At 42.6% G+C, this 18944-nt stretch overlaps 2 protein-coding genes across 2 annotated transcripts in view; both read left to right on the forward strand.

Moving 5' to 3' along the window:
* PLCE1 (phospholipase C epsilon 1) overlaps positions 1 to 18944 on the forward strand; it is a 313510-nt gene that overhangs the window by 191106 nt on the left and 103460 nt on the right. The gene's annotated exons all lie outside the window — the stretch shown is intronic.
* On the forward strand, positions 8795 to 9073 carry LOC116649527 (small nuclear ribonucleoprotein E-like). Its single transcript, XM_032432420.1, has one exon. The coding sequence runs from the start codon at positions 8795 to 8797 to the stop codon at positions 9071 to 9073; it is 279 nt and encodes a 92-aa protein (XP_032288311.1).

The raw sequence follows: 18944 nt of genomic DNA on the forward strand, positions 1-18944 counted from the left end.
GAGTTGTATAACCATCACTATAACTTTAGAACATGTTCATTGCTCCAAAAAGAAACCCATACCTATTAGCAGTTGTTTTTTATTCCTCACTAACTTTAGCCCCGGGAAACCACTAATCTATTCTCTGTTCCTATGGACTTGCTTATTCTGGACATTTCACACAAAAGGAATCATATAAGATGGGGTCATTTGTACATCATTTCTTTCACTTAACCTTACGTTTTTAAGCTTGATCCATGTTATACCATGGATCAATACTGATCGCCAAATAATATTCCATTGTATGGCATACCTCATTTTGTTTATTCATCAGTTGATTGACATTAGGGTTGTTCCCACTTTTTGGTTATTATAAATAATGCTCTTATGAACATTCATGTATTTTTGTATGGATGTGTGTTTTCATTTCTCTTAGGTATATACCTAGAGTGGAATTGCTGGGTTATATGGTAACACACTGTTCAGCATTTTGAGGATTTGCCAAACTGTGTTCCAAGGTGGCTGTACCATCTTACACTCTCATCAGCAACAGATGAGCGTTCTGGTTTCTCCCCATTCTTGCTGACACTTGCTCTTCTCTATTTTGCTTATAGCCATCCTAGTAGGTATCAAGTGGTAGCTCATTGTGGTTTTGATTTGATTTACCTAACTGGCTAATAATGTTGAGCATCTTTTCATGTGCTTATATTAGTATATCTTCTTTGGAGAAATCCTCCACTCAGATCCTTTCTTGCAACATTTCTGACAATGAGGCATGACATTAAGATGTAGTCTCATCCTTCATAGGTTGGCTATTGTCATTCCAAATCCTTAAGGATCAACGTTTGTCCTAGGAAGGAAAATGAGAGAGCTCTACTTCCAAGTGTGAAGAAGAAGAGAGGGGTCAGCATTTAGGATTCCCATTCTGAGTTTGTGTCCATAAGCAGGGAAGACTGAAAATCAGTTCTTTTCTAGAAATGTGTCCACTCTCAATAGAAAAGCTCTGGACTTGAAGATAGAAGACCTGGGTTCAATTTCTGGTTCCATTTGGTGACTATGCCCAACTTGCTTAGTTGGTAACTAAGCTTCTTTAAACTTTCCTTTCCACCACCTTCCCCTTTCAATTTTCATGCTTCCTTTTTTAAATTGAAGTATAATTTACCTACAGTAGAATTCACCCGTTTTGGTGTACCATTTGAATTTTAACAAATGCATACAATTGTGTAACGACCACCACAATCAAGATAGAGAATATTTCTCTCATTCCAAAAGTTCCCTTTGTTCCTTTGTAGTCAGTCTCTTCCCCTGACTGCAGACCTCTGGGAATATTGATCTGATTCCTCTCTTTATCATTTTGCTTTTTTCCAGAATGTCATTTAAATGGAATCTTACAGTGGTGGATAGCCTTTTGAGCTTGGCTTTTTTTCATTTAGCAGGATGCGTTGGAAATTCATCATTGTTTTTTCATACATGGGTAATTTTTTTTTAGTAGCATTCCATTGTACGTATATCTATCATAGCTTATTATTTATCAGTTGAGAGACATTTGGGTTATTTTCAGGGTTTTTTGTGATTATGAATTAAGCCACTAAAAATATTCTCAGGTGAATATAGGTTTCATTCCTCTTGGGTAAATACTAAATTCTTTTGCAAAGTGATGTGCAAAGTGTCTCTATCATTTGGCATTCCCAGCAATATGTGAGAGTTCCAGTTGCTCCGTATCCTCTTGTCACAAACTCCAGTTTTTTTTCATCTGTAAATGAAAGAGCAAACACTGCCTTGATATCTCAGGACTGTTCGATGGAAATAAAAGCAAAACTGCATAAGTAGAAGTGCTTTGTAACCTGTGAAGTGTTGCAGCCAAGTAGACGCTTCTGCGTCCGATGATCATGATCATGCCCACTTATATATAAAATTGTGTTTCCCACATGAGCTAAATGTTTCATTTTTCCCTCTCCATCTTGGCAGACAAAGTGAGTTATGGCACGTCTAAAGCAGCAAGAGGTTTGCCTTAGATGCATTCTAGAGTTTGTCTTGGCTCTAGGTTTTGAACTTTTCACAGAAGCAGATAAATGACCAAGATGTAAATCATCAAGTGTGAGTCAGCTTTGTAAAGAAAAATGACCCTATGTGATGGAAGTCAGCAGGAGTGGAGTCAACAGGACAGATAGTGTGATGTGCTGTGGGAGAACTACATGCAGGCTTCAACCAGGCAGTGTCCCCAGGGCAAGGCATTTAGGACAGCTAAAGCAACTGAGAGGACTGGCTCTCTAAAATGTCCCACAGCAGTAGGGGTGAGAGGGGTGGGTAGGAAAACTGACTATAGAAGTAATCTCTTCAACATTTTCCAACTATTGAAATTTACTTTTTTTCCATGCTAGAGAGAGAAAGGCGTAAGAAACAAACAAGCAAAGGTTTTTTTCCTTGACATTAGTATGAACTAATTTTACTGTAATATACAGATGGTTACATGTGGAAATGTGTAGAGATATGTATGTATTCACTGGTCAGTATACATACATACATTTCCTTGCTCTGTCATCTGAGGGGGCCTAGAAGCAGCTGACACCCCAGTAGCAATAAGCCCATCTGATCCCCAGATCTTGGTATCTAATACCTTTTTCCAATAAAAAGGAACCTGGGTTCCTTAGAGAAGTAGTTCATTCTAAGACTGGGACAGGAGATATCTAAGATGAACCTGGGGTGTCTGGTAGTGTTAGAATGTAAGGAAATAGTCAAAAACACACCAGGATGGGGTATGTTGAAGAGGCCAGGAGGCAACTTAGAAATGTCCCAATTGTCAAAGCTAAAGCAATTTGAACAAAATAAAGTAGTATTAGATTATAGCCTGTTGTGATTTTGTTAAATGAACATTTGTTAGGTAGAACTCTGGGGTGTCCAGTAGTCAGCCACATTTCAACAAAAGGCCACAAGGGAAAGTGAACTAGAGAAGGTTACTACTCACAGGTGCTAGAGGAGGAACATGGCTTGCCTACAAGGGCCACTGTGGGAAGTCAAGGCAGGCTGCAGGCAGAGAGAGAGGCAGGATGTGGGGCACATGCCTTTATTAGGGTCTGCAGGGGAATGCTTTGGGGTTACTGGGCTAAAGCTGGATTGGTCAGTTCAAACCAAAAAGAGTGGGGCTACAGTAAGCTTCTGAGGGGTCTTATACAAGGGGCAGCCCTGGGTGGCAAGGGAGAGTATTTGTCACAAGGGTCTTTCAGGAAGTCATATCCGGAACTCACATTTACTTGTGACTCTGAGGGCTGTTACCCAGGGCACTGCTCTCAGGAGAAGCTCATATCAGTTCCAGGCCCCCATGGGTTGCTTGGCCACACAAAATGGATGCTGAGGCAATAATATCATGGAGTAGGAGCTAAACTCTCAACATAGCCCAAAGTATACAATAAATATTCATGAGTCTATTCTGGTAAAAGTAAACGACTGAGTAAATAAGTAGGAATACAGTTGACCCTTGAACCACACAGGTTCGCTTCTGTGTGGACTTTTATCAATAAATGCAATGCAATACTGTAAATTCGTTTTCTCTTTCTTATAATTGTCTTAATTAAAAACATGTTCTTTTCTCTAGCTTTGTTTAAGAATACAGTATATAATACATATACAAAATATGTATTAATTCCACTATTATCAGTAAGACTTCTGGTCAACAGTAGGCTATAGGTAGCTAAGTTTTGGGGCAGTCAGAAGTTCTATGTGGATTTTTGATGGGGCGGGGAGGGGGGCGGGATCAGCAGCCCTAACCCCTATGTTGTTCACAGGCTAACTGTAAACAAATCTCCTATGCGAAAGAATTCCAAATAACTTATTCTAGAAACTCCACCCTCTGGGAGGTTTGGCATACCTCCCACCCCTTCAGTGTGAGCTGCATATAGTGACTTCCCTCCAGAGGGCACAGTATGAAAAAGGAGGAAATATGAGTAATTTTACAGGGAGGGAAGTAAGCTAACACTACCTCAGCCAGGTGATCAAGGTTAATGTCAACAGGCAAAAGTCATGTCGATAACATTTGCCCTTGATGAGATATAATGAGAATGGCACATTGCCTCTGTAGTCTTCCTTCCACAAACCCTTAACACCAGTCTAATCATGAGAAAAACATCAGACAAATCCCAACTAAGGACATTTTACAAAATGCCTGACCGGTATGTCTCATAACCAAGGTCATTAAAAATCAGGAGTCTGAAAGGTACCTGGGTGGCTCAGCCGGTTAAGCCCCCAACTCGTGGTTTCAGCTCAGGTCATGATCTCAGGGTTGTGAGATCGAGCCCCGAGTTGGAGTCTGCACTGGGCGTGGAGTCTGCTTAAGATTCTCTCTTGCCCTCTCCCTCTGCCCTGCCTGGTCCCTCCCACCCCTGTGTGCATTTGAGCTCTCGCTCTCTCTCTTTATCTAAAAAAATAAAAATAAGGAGTCTGAGAAGCTGTCACAGTCAAGAGGAGCCTAAGGAAACAATGATTAAACACAATATGATATTCTGGACAGGATTCTGGAAAAAGACTAAATTAGAAAACTCAGGAAAAAAATGAATATAGAATTTAGTTAATAATAACATACCAATTTGTTTTATTAATTGTGACAAATGTACTATACTAACTTAAGATGTTAATAAAAGGAGAAAATTGGGAGCTGGGTGTATGGAAATTCTCTATACTATCAATTATTTTCTGAAAAATATTTCAAAATAATAAAAATTTACTTTAAAAGAAGTTATCGCCTTGCAAAATAAGAACTAGGAAGATGCAAAATTTCATTTGTTTATATAGAACACTTTGCCTCACTGAAAATATTCCCAGAGGAATTTCAGTTCAATATTGACGAAATTTTACATATGTTCTTTCAAAGGTTTGTATTACATAAATTGTGTGAGCTTCAAATGAAACATTTATTATGATTTTTTTATTGTTGCTCATTGAGATACCCCCCAAAAAGATGACTGTAGATATTTGGGAGGCATTTACTTTTAAAAATTTAAAGAAAGATGGAGAAAGAATTGGTAAAATAAATAAAAATCCAGCAGATAGTTACTCAGACTATCAGACACAAAATCAAAGGCCACTCTTTCTGCCAAGTTAAAAACAAAATCCAGCTTGATTTTTGTTTGTTCTCTAAAATGTTATTTAGTTTCACTTTTCAAATTAACAAATAAGAGCAACTATACAAATAAGATCAACTTAAAATGTTACGGAACTCTAGATTTTATAATGTGACTGTGGCATGTAGAATATGTCCGGTTAAAAACATCTGGACCATCTGGGTCAGTCCATTAAGATATTTTATACCAAAGGAAAACTCCTATATTCCTTTTTTCAACTTAATTTATTCCTGGCTTCAAGTCTTCTTTCTCCCCTAAGATAATAGTGATGCCTTTAAAGGATATGTAGCAGTTTAATCTTTCATTGCTTTCTAGTGAGCTTCCTATAACAAAAAGTTTCTGGCAAGATGTTTTTACATTCAGATCCAAATCACTGTCTGTGATGAAACTGAGCCAAGAACTTCTCCATCACCCCCCACCCCCAAAGAGGCTGGTGCTCCTCCACCCCACCCCCCAAGATTCAGGGCTGCCAACCACTCATTTGCTAGGCTTTCTTCTCCTTGGGCTCTGACCTTAGGACTGTGGTCTTTCCCCAGGATTACTCTCTAGGGGCACTTTGGCATATTATATGCTAAGCTGGCCATTTAGGATGTGATGACAAGGTGAGGAAAACTTGCAACTACACACTCTAAGTCCTGCAGAGTTAGACAATTACCAGGTACAGAGTTTCTTCGTGGATTTGATTTATCCTAACATAAGTCTGGCTCATCACAACTGCAGTCTGAAAACCATCCTGTCTGCAGCTGCCTCCACCCCCAGGGAGTTAAGTTTGTCCTCAGCTAAATGTACCCAGGTACTTCACTTCCTTCCGGGACTACCGTGTCCTCTCAGGCTTTTCTGTATGATTCTTGCCTAGTTGGTTAAGTGAAATAGTTAGTGACTGGCTATGAGAGCTGCTGTAGCCCGACTCAGACATGGTAACATCCACAGTTGGCTGAGCCCCTAAGTCGGCACCACACTGTGTGCCCCACACGTGTGGCCTTATTCCATCCTCTGCACAGTCCTGGAGTATAGTTACTGTGGTTCCCATTTTATAGATGGGAACACTGAGACTCAACAAACTTGGACAACCTGTGTGAGTCCACACAGCTGTAAATGGGAGAGCTGTGTCACACTCTGTTCCCCCTGACTTGTTACCCCTTCCTGCATACCACTTATGGACACCTGTCAGTCTACCCTGAATATTTATCCAAATTAGCACTCCCAGACCCATCTTTAGACTTGCCATCTTTTTTCCATACAAGGAAACATCAAAGTACCAATAGGATTTTTTACTCTCATATTAATGTTTCAGGCAGAAATTATTATTATTTTTAATCCAATTGATCACACCTGCTTTTGGAGTATAAACTTCTGTAGTTTAAACTTCAACATGTAGAGTTTTTCAGCTTGCATTAAACTCATTCTGTCCTTTCTGGGGATCCCAAACTCCACAACAAAAATGTCATACTCAGAAATACTTGGTTTCCTAAAGGTATTTTGTACACATTCCCATTATTATGTCTGAAGTCCCAAGTGAATTTGGTAGACTGCTGGAGGTGGTCCTCTGTAGACAGAAAAGATATGAGAAGGTATCTCCCTCCCTCCTGGACCCTGTCAACCTGGTGCACTGACGTGATGAGTGGGGAAAAATCACACAGACCCCAGCCATAGCTTCTCTTTCCAAAAGTGGAGCACAAAGAAAATCAAGCTGAGTGAATATCCACAACATGTGAAGGGAGAAGAAATATTAATGTTTAATTTGAAACAATATACGATAGTGGGAAGGGTGGGAACCCTGAGGTTTTAGTCTGAAAGCTTCCCTAACCAGCTGTTTGTGGCTCTTAGCTAAGTCAGCCTCTCTGGACCTTATTTTCCTTACCTGTAAATTGTAAAATGTCACCATTGGACTGTTTGTTCATGTACCATTTATGTCTCTTCCTCCTTGGAAAAAAAAAAAAAAAACCTCAAGAGGCTTTTAAAAACAATGGAGCAAAAAGTCTAGAATCATGCAGGAGAGGTTGGAATGATGTGGGCAAGAATGCCTAGGCCAAAGGAAACTTGATGCCATTGATTCAAAAATTGGTCAGAGCTTCCGGGTAGCCTAGACAAAAAGAGAGATGTGATGGGTTATATTGTTCTCATTATCTGAAAAAGGAATGTGGAATGGAGGGAACAGAAGGAAGAAGAGGAAGAAAGGAAAAAAGCAGCAACCTACCAGATTGTCAGAAAATCCAAGCTCAGCCCTGGGAGGAATTGTTTTCTGTGTCCTATAGACAATGGATAGTCTTCAAGAGCAGCTTACAGGACAAAAACATTGGAAACAGTCTTTCTCTGGCCATATTTTATACGGACACTCAATAAAAGGACATCATGAAAAAACATAGCTCTCTAAAGATATCCATGTAGATGGCTAAGATAATCTGGTCCAGGTGTGTTGCTCACCAAAGGTCTTACTTGGCATAGGGCGAGCTTAGAAAATCTAAGGAATGGGGGCACCTGGGTGGCTCAGTCGTTAAGCGTCTGCCTTTGGCTCAGGTCATGATCCCAGGGTCCTAGGATCGAGCCCTGCATCAGGCTCCCTGCTCCACGGGAAGCCTGCTTCTCCCTCTCCCACTCCCCGTTTGTGTTCCCTCTCGCTGTCTCTCTCTCTGTCAAATAAATAAAATCTTTAGAAATAAAAAAAGAAAATCTAAGAAATGAATGCCTGTTATGACCCTTAGGATATCTTTCTCAAATACCACTTGCCTCAGCCAAGCTTTTGACAAGTGTGATAGGCTGGTTACAGACAGTTGACAATTGAAATTCTTGGCAAGTCCCTTCATATATAAAAGTAATTCAGGTTTGTGAACGTTCTACTTGCACCACCTTCCTATTCCCCAGGGAATGTGGGGACATCTACCTGCGGGGAGGGCTGAGAAACTTTATTACCATGGTGACCCATATCAAGGGATGAAGGGAGGGAATTTCATTTTCTACTGTATAGAATGCTGTAGTACTGGATTTTTCTTTTTACAACAAACATGTATTACTCAGAATAATAGAGATTAAACCAGAGGCCTTGGGGAGGGGAGAGAAGGGAAGGAGAGAAAGGAGGGAGGGAGAGAGAGTGAAAATAAAGTACAGTTGCACGCAAGTAGATTTGAAAAGTTCTGTTTAACACATGAAGCCCTGGTGTGGTCCTGCCACTTAGACATTGCTCCACAAATATTTGTTGAATGATGAGATAAGAAATAGAAATGGAAGCGAGCACTAGCCGGCGAGAGTCTTGAGGTGATGTTGCCAGCTGGCTTCCTCGACTAGGAAACAAACGTACTGTGGCTTCTTTAAAACACTTTGTTGTGAGTAGGGCAGCCTCCAAAGGCCCCTTTCCAGGATGAGCAGCCCCAAAATGCATCCCCCAGATTCCTAAATGGGTTCATCTGTCAACCAGAGTTCTAGATGTGAGGTAGATGGCCGGGAGTGCCTCTTCTGATCCAACATAACTGGGAATGAGCCCTTCCTCCTGTTATCACTCAGCTGATGCTTTCGTTTGCTTCCTGAGGCCGCTCTTGGAATATCATTCAATTGTTCATTCAGTCATCCCCCCAGAAATACTGCTCGAGTGCCTACTGTGTGCCCGGCACCGTTCCAGGCTTTGGAGATCCTGCAGTGAAAAAACAAAATTCTCGATTCCGGAAGTTGCTTTCTGAGGTAGTGTGCGGTCTTTGTCGGCTTCCACCATGGCGTACCGTGGCCAGAACCAAAAAGTGCAGAAGGTGATGGTTCAGTCCATCAACCTCATCTTCAGACCCTTGCAAAATAGATCTCGAATTCAGGTGTGGCTCTATGAGCAAGTGAACATGCGAATAGAGGGCTGTATCATTGGTTTTGATGAGTACATGAACCTCGTATTAGATGATGCTGAAGAGATTCATTCTAAAACAAAGTCAAGAAAACAATTGGGTCAGATCATCCTAAAAGGAGATAATATTACCCTGCTCCAAAGTGTCTCCAACTAGAAATGATCAATGAAGTGAGAAATTCTTGAGAAGGCCATGTAGTTTGTTTTTTTAGATGTCCTTTGTTGGGAGTGTAGTTCTAAAACATTTGTTCGTATTGTTTTGATTACCTTTATGTTATTACCAGAGTACAATAAATGCTGTGGGATTGTTTTTATTAAAAAAGCCGGGGGGGCTGCCTGGGTGGCTCAGTCTTAAGCGTCTGCCTTCGGCTCAGGTCATGATCCCAGTGTCCTGGGATCGAGCCCCGCATAGGGCTCCCTGCTCTGCAGGAAGCCTGCTTCTCCCTCTCCCACTCCCCGTGCTTGTGTTCCCTCTCTCGCTGTGTCTCTTTCTGTCAAATAAATAAATAAAATCTTTTTTTAAAATGAAAAATAAAAAAAGGAAGAAAAGAAAAAACAAAATTCTCTACTGACAGGGGTTACATTCTAGTTAGGTGGAAACAGAGAATAAGAAAAATAAGTAAAAAGTATGGAATGATAAGCGTTAGGGAGAAGATAAAGCAGGGAAGAAGGATGGGGAGTGTTGGGGAGGGGTGGCTATTGTAAGCTTAAGTAGGACAGTGAGGGAAGGCTCACTGGGACCCTAGTATCTGAGTAAAGATCGGAAGGGGTTGAGGGAGTGAGCTGTCTGGATATATGCAGGAAGAGCAATCCAGGCAGAGGGAACAGTAAGTGCAAATGTCCTGTGGAGATAGGGTGGAGGTAGAACACATACCTAGCACATTCAAGGAACAGTAAGGAGGTCGGTGTGACATGCTACAGGCAGTTGAAAATTAAGATTCTTGGTGATGTAATTAGCTATAGTTGATTCATTTATTATTCTATATTATTCTACCATTAAAAGATCTCTTTCTCTCTCTCTCTCTCTCTCACACACACACACACACACACAAAATGCATGTGTGGTTCCCCAGACCAGCAGCATCAGCATCATCTGCATCAGCATCATCTGGGAGCTTGTTAGGAATGCAGACTATTATCCCCGCCCCCATGCACCCACACCCCACACCTACTGAATCAGGACCTACATGTTAACAAAATCCCCAGTGCTTCCTGTGCACATTTAAGTTTGAGAATGGCCAGGGCCCTTGATCAGCAGTTCCTAGGCTTTATCAGAATCACTTAGGAAAACTTTTCAAAAGGACAGGTTCCTACCTCCCTACCCCATACACTGAATTAGATGCTACGTGGTAAAGTCTGCAATTGGATATTTTTTTTTTTTTTATTTAAGACCTTTATTGACGGGTGCTTGCCGTTTGTTGATTTTTTTGAAAAAATCAAGTTGTAAACTTTTTATTACAAATTAAAAATGAGGTTCTTAAAAATCTCAACTTGACCAGATATGAAACAATTTAAAAACCTTTAAAGGTGTATTGAGAAAAACCAGGTTGTTTTTTTTTTTAAAAAACACGTTTGTCATTACCAAAAAGAGACGTCTTTAGGTAAAAATAATAAAAACCCCATGCTGCATAGATAATGCAGATAGTTCTATTTATCTGGTCAGTGGGCAAAAAGCAAGCACTTAAGGTCTTCAGCTCCAATCTTTTGTTCATTTCTTATTGCTGGAATGCAATTGGATATTTTTAAGGAACTCTCAAGGGTTGTTCTGATACGGAGCCACACGAGGAACCACTGGGCTCTGAATGATGGTGTCGTGTATAAGTGACCAAAACGGGGTTCATTCCTCATGGGCCTCAAAACACAGATTGAAGAATCAAGCTAATAATCATCAGGATGCCTCCAAGTACCGAGACATGACCCCAAACTAATATTCCAATGCACGGGTGGAATGTAAATAAATATTGGTGGCTCACATTTCAGGAGTTTTCCAGAATATTTAAGTGGATTTGAAAAATACTTTTTAAAAGATTGTTTGTAGAAACATCATACTCTTTCCAGTCCTTCTTTGGCATAGAGTTTAATCAGATTTAAAATGGTGAGTGTTCTTTGTAAGGTTGTGTGTTTCTTTTCTTCTAGGGCATGTAAAACAAGACATCTGGGTTTTATCATTAAAATGCTAAAACATGTCCAGCATTTTTAGGAAACTTTTAGGAGTTTATACACTATAGGTGTTAGATACATTTGATAGAAGTCTATTCATTTAGAGTTTTTAAAAGTTTATACATACCAATTTTTTTGTTTCAGAAAAATATTTGAGTAAACCATTTAAGTTTCTGACTGTATTTTCCAGCATTTAGAAAATTAGGAGAAAATAGAAAGAAATCTTTTAGTCCCACCCTTATGTGAAAATACCTCATTTTCAGATATTCTTGGTTTTATATTATACACTGAATTCTCATCAATTCATAGCAAAATATGCTTTTACTCTCTTATTAGCATCTGTCAATTTATCTGTGGACATAAAAAGCATCTTCTTTGATTAATTTCTTCCCTGCCTGCAGAATTTCAGGAAAGATATAAAAATATAGAATTTAAAGAGTGAGGCTAGGTGTATTGTAGGCATATTCTGTGCATGAGTCTCAGACATGATGCTCCCCAGTCCTACCATGGAGCAGAGAGGCCAGGGAGGGGTGTAGAGTAGAAGAGCCAGGGAAACATAAGACATTAAAAAAAGTTGTAATTTCTAATTTCAAAGAAATGCCACATTAAATGTAGGTACCTCACAAAACCAAATCATTAGATACATGCGCATTAATATTAGTAAACTTGTCTAACCTTTCCACTGGGCTTATGAATATACAAAGCACTTATCTCCTTTATCTCCTTTAATCCTGCAGTTCTGTAAGGTAGGTGTTGCTCATTGGCCTGTTTTAAACTGAAGGCACAAAAGAAGAGAGACTAAGTAAGTAATTGGCCCAGTACCACACAGTTAGTAAATGTTAGAGCCGAGACTCGAGAACAGCGCCTCTGACCTCAAACACAGGCTCAGGCTGATCCCACTGCATCTAGTAAAGATTATTTGTCCAGTCAGCATCCCCAAAACATGATCTTGTTTTGGTTCGGTTTCCTTTGGTTTTTTGGTATGAAATGTGTCACTTTCTAATACTTGAACAGTATGGGGTTTTTTTTTTACTTTTTAGTCTCTGTCATCAACACCCTAGGCGCTTTCCAAGTAAATATTTCTCTAAAGAGATTTCTTGAGCCAGAAACTGAACACATCTTTACCCCTCTGGAGTGAAGGCTCAGCCCCTCTCTACAGGAAAAGCAAGGCTGGTGTTGGGCCCCCACCCCCTCTTGCCACAGCGCCACGTAACCCTTAAATTACCAGACCCCAAACAGGTCATTCACTTTTATAGAGACTGTCAACACACCCTCAAAAGCTGTCAACACTCTTAAACTTCTTTCACTAACTCTCCTGATGACAAGGAGCAGGCTCTAACTTCAGCCCACTCGGCGAAATCCCAAGTCCTGCCAGCCTCATGGCCCCCATCTCCAAAATAAATCCCCTCTTCTGCTGATCTGAAGCTCACGTCAACTTCCCCACGTCCAGGGTTTTGAGTTTCTGCAGCTCCTGTCCTGGGGTTTGTGCCCTTGAGCTGTGAGTCAAGGTCCCCAACCCATTGTCCCCTGCTGCCACCACTGAGCAGCCGCCTTCTTCCCTTCCCGAAACAGATCCTGGCAGGATTTTTCTGGAAAGGCTCTTCCTGCTGATACCTCCTCTCCTCCAGGAAACAGAGGAGGCTTCTTGGCTCTTCCTTTGACCTCTCTTGCCATCCACAGTAAAGACAAATAGCAGCCACATCAACTTTAATGTGTTCTTGCTCCTGTTTTCCTTCTGCCCCAGATCTCCACTCCCCTAGACCCTTCCCCTTCTGGAGCTGGTCTGCAGGGCACAGCCGGAGGGCTGCTGGAAGGGGAAGAGTTCAGGCCGCAGTGTGTCTGAAATTCTGCATGCAGGTGGCTGCTGGTAAGGGCTGTGATATGGCAGGCCCGGGGCTGGCCACTCATTGCCCTGACTCCTCTCCCTTTTGTTCCTCGAGTTTTGCCCGACAAGGATGCGCTGCCACCATCTCTCAGGCCCCCTGAGTCAGCGTCTTTAGCAATTCCTGCAGCTGCCAGCTCGCTTTTTCCTCACCATCAACTTCTTCACTCAAGTAAGGCTGCCTCTGAGGCCCCACGGATGGAGGAAGAGTAGGACAGAAAGCGGCAGGGAAGGGTGGCCGTGCATCAGATCCTCTTCACAGAGATAACGGAAGCCCAGCAGGCCATGACTCTAGGATGCCCTGAGGTCAGGAGACCTGAGGTCTAGCCCTGGCACTGCCACTGACTAGCTGGGTGACCTTGGACAAGTCACCTCACCCCTCTGCTTCTTGGGGTTCTTCATCTAAAAAATAAAGGAAATGGGCTAAATAACCTCTAAGGTCTTTTGATTTATTAGCTGCCGTATTATGTAGTAGAACCAGATGTCTAAAACCACGTGTCTGCTCAGCTCTTTCCTCATCACAGCCTTGGCTATGAAATCAGAGTTGCCCATGTGCTTTAATCTCATTTTAGATTATAAGAAAAATTTTCCTGTGTCTTGGCTTTAGAATTCCTCCAATGACACATTGATTCCGAATTTATGACACCAGTTAGAAAATCCTATGCTGCCATTTCTGACTATTTCTACCCTTCGAAGTCCACTCACACCATGCAGTTTCTAGAGATGAAAGGATGTGTTCTCGGGATGGACAGATGCAAAGAGAGGTCTCCAGGATTGCCAGTGGATATGAGCCTCTGGCTATGTTCACTTCAGGATAAAGGAGTTTGGAGGAACCCAATGCCACTATTCCAGGGGCTTTCTAAATGTAAGTGTTCCTTTGGGGAAAAAAAAAATTGCATGGCCAAAAGAATTTGGGAAACTCCAAATATTAGCTCCTTCTTGGAGATTCACCATGTGCATTAGCATATTTAAAGCTCCAAGAGGGGCACCTGGGTAGCTCAGTCATTAAGCGGCTGCCTTCGGCTCAGGTCATGATCCCAGGGTCCTGGGATCGAGCTCCGCATCGGGCTCCCTGCTCAGCGGGAAGCCTGCTTCTCCCTCTCCCACTTGCCCTGCTTGTGTTCCCTCTCTCGCTGTGTCTCTCTAAATAAATAAATAAATAAATAAATAAATAAATAAATAAATAAATAAATAAAATCTTAAAAAAAAATAAAGCTCCAAGAAATCCTGCCAGTGAAGAAATCTTAATTTATCCTAGCATTTTCCAAACTCATATAGCCCCAGATACCTTCTTCACAAAATACTTTAACATCTGGTAGGACATGTCCCTGAAACAGAGTTTAGGAAACATTACCCCCAAACATTACTGACCTATCTCTATCTGGGTCTTCAGAGCAGAAAGGGATAACTACCGCTGCTAGAATAGCACACGTGGCAGTAATTCAAAATTGGCAGATCAACTGTCCAGCAGCCAGGATTTCAAAATCTGAAGCTGCAGAGGGACAGGCACAGGAATAAGCATGCCAGTCAACAAACAAGACAAATGAAGTGTCAAGTGCAGCTTGGGAGCATAGGCCAGGCCACAGGGCAGTTGTCTGCCTTCCCGAGCTGAATTTCCCTGCTCTCAGCTGTCAGTCTTAAGTTCTTTGCTCTACCAGGCAGTTACCTTTCAGCCAGTTACACGATATCAAAGCAGGACATTCATTGTTTTTTTTTTTATTGTTATGTTAATCCCCATACATTACATCATTAGTTTTAGATCATTGTTTATTTTTATAGGTTAGGTGGTTGGTGAGGCACATGGAGTAATTTTATCCCGTGCTGAGCATCCTAGAATTTTTGCCTTACACATACCACTCCGTTGAGTTTTATTCAGAATTGGAATCTGTTCTTTCCCGGGAAAAGACGACCTCCTTTTCACCAAGTAAGAAAGATATTGAATTGGCCAACGTCTCAGGCTGTTGTTTAATCCCAGTCTGAATCAAGTGTCATTTCGGTTTGTGTACACGATGTTTCCCGGACAGGGGGCCCGAGCTTCTCAGGGCCCCCTTCTAGGACCTATTTGTGATTCACTGTTATTTTTCCCAGCACTTCCCCTGGAACCAAGCCATACCCATGCGTCCTCACTTCCTCACACAGCTCCCGCCCCCGCCCCCTTTCCCCATCACCTGTTTTCCATTCCCTCCCACCAACGTTCCTTAGATCCTCTATGGATATGTTTTTTCTGAATTTTTTCTCTTGCTTCATTTCCACCTTTCTTCTGCCTCTTCTTTCTGTCCTCTTTAAAAGAACTGAAGGCTCATTCTTCTGAGGGTTTAATCCTTAGGAAGTTCCTCTCTGCTAAACAGAGAAGGGAAGTAAGCACTGTAATAAAAAGGCCAACAATGTTTCCACAAAGACTATATCTTGAAAAAGAAGTTGCTTATTATTTTTTTTAATTATCAATATTAGTTGACATGTATTGAGTATGTGCTCTGCTCCAAGCACTAGGGCCCTTAACATACATTGTCTCTTTTATTAGTCACCACACCCCTTATGATATAGGACATTTATTATTCCCATTTTATGGATGAGCAGTTGAGTCTCAAGGAAGGAAGGAAACTTGCTCAAGGTCATAGAACTAGTAAAAAGCAGGGCCAAGAAATGATCCTGCATTTCTCTGGCTCCCCATCCTGTCTTCTCCCATTGCTCCCCTGCCCTCCTTTAGAACAGGGAAGTCAAAGAGACAGAATTCTGGTTTTCATCAAATTTATTCCCTAACAAGTTTCATTCACAGAAGCTCACCCCTCCACACATGTACTGCACAGACAGCAGATTGAATTACCTCCTTAATGATCTACTATATGCACCAGTGTCCAGCTTGGCCAGGATGTAATTGATCTTGGTGGGATGCCAACATCCTTTCTTTCTTCACACAGATTTATCTTCAGGGGAACATACGCGAACACATGCAAACCATTTTATTCCCTTCCATTCCCTCCTTCCTGCTTGATCATTAGTGTTGGTTTCATTATTAGTCTGCTGTTCTGGGCTCACCGTTTTCACTGCTGTTGGCAAACCTTTGCTGTTGGGCCCTACAAGTGAAAGAGTGACTTGCTGGGCTTACTTTTACTTTCCTGTGACAAGTGTCCACCTGCTGGGGCCCAGAGTGGTTCACAGCATGTCTCAGAACCTCTGGACTTGCTCAGTGGCCCTGAAAGACAGCCTTCACTCTCCTCCTTTTCCCAAGCAGGATGGCCTATGGACAGTGACTTCCCCATCCAGGGGACTTAAGTAATCAGGGGGGCCACTTCCCATCCATCACTTGGGGCACCTGAGAAGGAGCCCAGCCAATTCCAGAGCAGATGAGAAGGCCACCACTACCCTCACTCTCTGATGCCCAATTATCACAAGGAAAATGGAATCTTCCAGTCATGGGCCAAATTACCCATAGGCCTTCTATGTCACAGCTCCCTGGGTATCCTTCCCCAGCACTGGCCTCTTGAGCTTCTTGGATGAAGAGCAAGCTGACGGTGGGGGGGGGGGGGGCTGTCAGGCCCGCTCCCCTACAGCAGCCCCCAGAGACCCTGGCATTCGGGTGCTTGGACGCTCTTCCAAGAACGGCAGCACCAGCAGGGGGCGGATGCTGTGGCAGCTGTGCCCTGTCCCGTCTCAGAACAAGAGGTTATTCAGCCCCTGCCGCTCGAGCTGGACCCTGTGCCGGGAGATAGACGAGTAAAACAATCAATACCTGCTTTCAAGAAGCTCATGCTCCAGGGGCAGGAGCCCGGGGGAAAGTGGTCACAGTACAGTGATAAAGTTAGCTTAGGGCAGAGGATGGATTAACCATGTGAGGATTCAGAAAGGCTTCCTGGAGGAGATGACATCTGGGCCACTTGGCAGTCAATGAGATGTGGGGCTGGAAGGTGACGGAGGAGTTAAGGATTGGGGTCAGGGTGGGCCTCTAGAGCCCTTGGGCCCTCCAGCTAGAAATGCCCAGTTAATTCTTGGATATACAGGACAAGAGCTAGATATTCAGAGATAGCAGCTGGGGGGGTGGGTATAACCAGGTCAGTGAAGGGAATCATCGAGGGAGAAGATATAGCATAAGAAGAGATCCAAGAAGAACCAAGGACAGATTCCCCAAGAAATGCCAGCATTCAAGAACTGACTTGTGCCAGCAGAGGAAAATATTATGGGCACAGGCTCTGGGGCTGGGCTGCCGGAGTTGGGATCCCACCTTCACAACTTACTAGCTGTGTTACCCTGTGCAAGTGACTATGCCTCTCTGTGCTTCCATTTCATCTATAAAATGGGGTGATAATCACATATACCTCATTGAGTTGTTGTAGGATTAAACTAATTAATACACTTTAAGCACTTAAAACAGTCTATTTAAGTAGATGGTATAAGCACATTTTTAGTATATGTGCTGCCGAAGCGAGCACGGTATAAGCACATTTAATGGCATTATTCCTTCACTGGTGTCAGAAAAGGGCAAAAGGAAAAGGACAGCCTATGACACAGTCAGGCCTCTCAGTGCCAACCGGCACAGCTCAGTCGAGATCCTCAGTGAGGAGAGGTGAAGGAGAGCCCCCATGGGAGCCAGATCACAGCTGGGATGGAAGGAATGGATCATGCTGGGTGGGCAGGGGCGGTGGCTGCCTTACTCGCTGCATGCCCCAGTGGCCCGTGCAGTGCCCAGTGGCGTGTGAGCTCCTTAGGGGTAGAAGAGCCCTCCGTAAAGATTTGCTTAATGAGGGTATATTTTCTGAAGGTCCTGCAACTCAGCTGGCATGATGAGGCTGCCGGGACCAGGGAAAGCACATGGGCCACTCCAGTGGTGGCTGCAATTTGGGGAGCAGGTTTCTTGGGGGCCTCTCTTGACTCTGTCTGGGACACCTAGTTGTTTCCGCGAGTGAGCTGTAGGATGGAATCTCATAGGCCTCCTCCTTCCAGACTCTTTAACCCATGAGACCCTGTTCTATTCTGCGTGTCATAGAAAACTTGGAATTTTAGACAGGTGACAGAACAGGAACATGCGTAGACATTCAATTCATGCTTGCAACACCTTCTCTATGACCTTTCAGAACGCCAGCGTTCTGTTTCTAAAGGGGATGTTCCTTATTTGAGCTGAGCTCACTCTAGTTTTGTTAAGGCATTTCTTTGCTCACTAGATCAGGGTAGATATTGGGGCTATAATGCAGTTTAAAAAGCTATAACGAATTCACTCTTTGGTCTAATGCTCATAAGAGAACATGGAGAGTAATAAAGCATGGTAGTTTAAAAGCACATGCTTTTCATTTGGCTCGTTCCTAGTTTATAGGTTGTGTAACCTTGGACAAGCTAGCTCTGCCACTCTGAACCTCAGCTTCCTCATCTGTAAAATGGGAACAGTACTAGTACCAGCATGTAAGGCTGAGAGGATTAAAAGGGATAAGCAGAGTCCCTCTCACAAGTACATGCCCACTACATGGAAGCAGTAGTGATTGTAAGTATTATTATCAAAATCAGGCAAAGAGGAGAAGAAATTGGTTCACAAGTGGCCCCTGCGATATGATCAGGATAGTTTGGAGCTAACCGCTCACTTATATCAACTTTTTATGTAAACGCCTAGCCATGGGTTTCAATCCCATTATTAAAATGGAATGAAATAACAAAGACCCTATTCTAGGACTATCAGTAGATACTTTTACAAAAGGAGAGAATACAGATGAGGCTCACTCTTGAATACCGTTTAATAATTGGTTTCAGAATGAATGACCTGTTCAATTGAGTAGGGTAAGAGACCGGAGGATAATGCAGCCTGCGTGACTCTTAGCAGTTCTCTGCAGTCCGTTTAACTAGAAATGGCATCTGCATGTTGAAGTCAAAATGTTTACTCTCGTTGCTTTTAAAACAGTAAGTAGCCATAAAAAAGAATGAAATCTTGCCATTTGCGACAGCAGAGACGGACCCAAGGGAATGCAGCTGAGTAAACTAAGTTAGACAGGGAAAGACTAATACC

Source organism: Phoca vitulina, unplaced genomic scaffold (assembly GCF_004348235.1).
Source record: "Phoca vitulina isolate PV1807 unplaced genomic scaffold, GSC_HSeal_1.0 scaffold48, whole genome shotgun sequence".
Classification (NCBI taxonomy): Eukaryota; Metazoa; Chordata; class Mammalia; order Carnivora; family Phocidae; genus Phoca; species Phoca vitulina.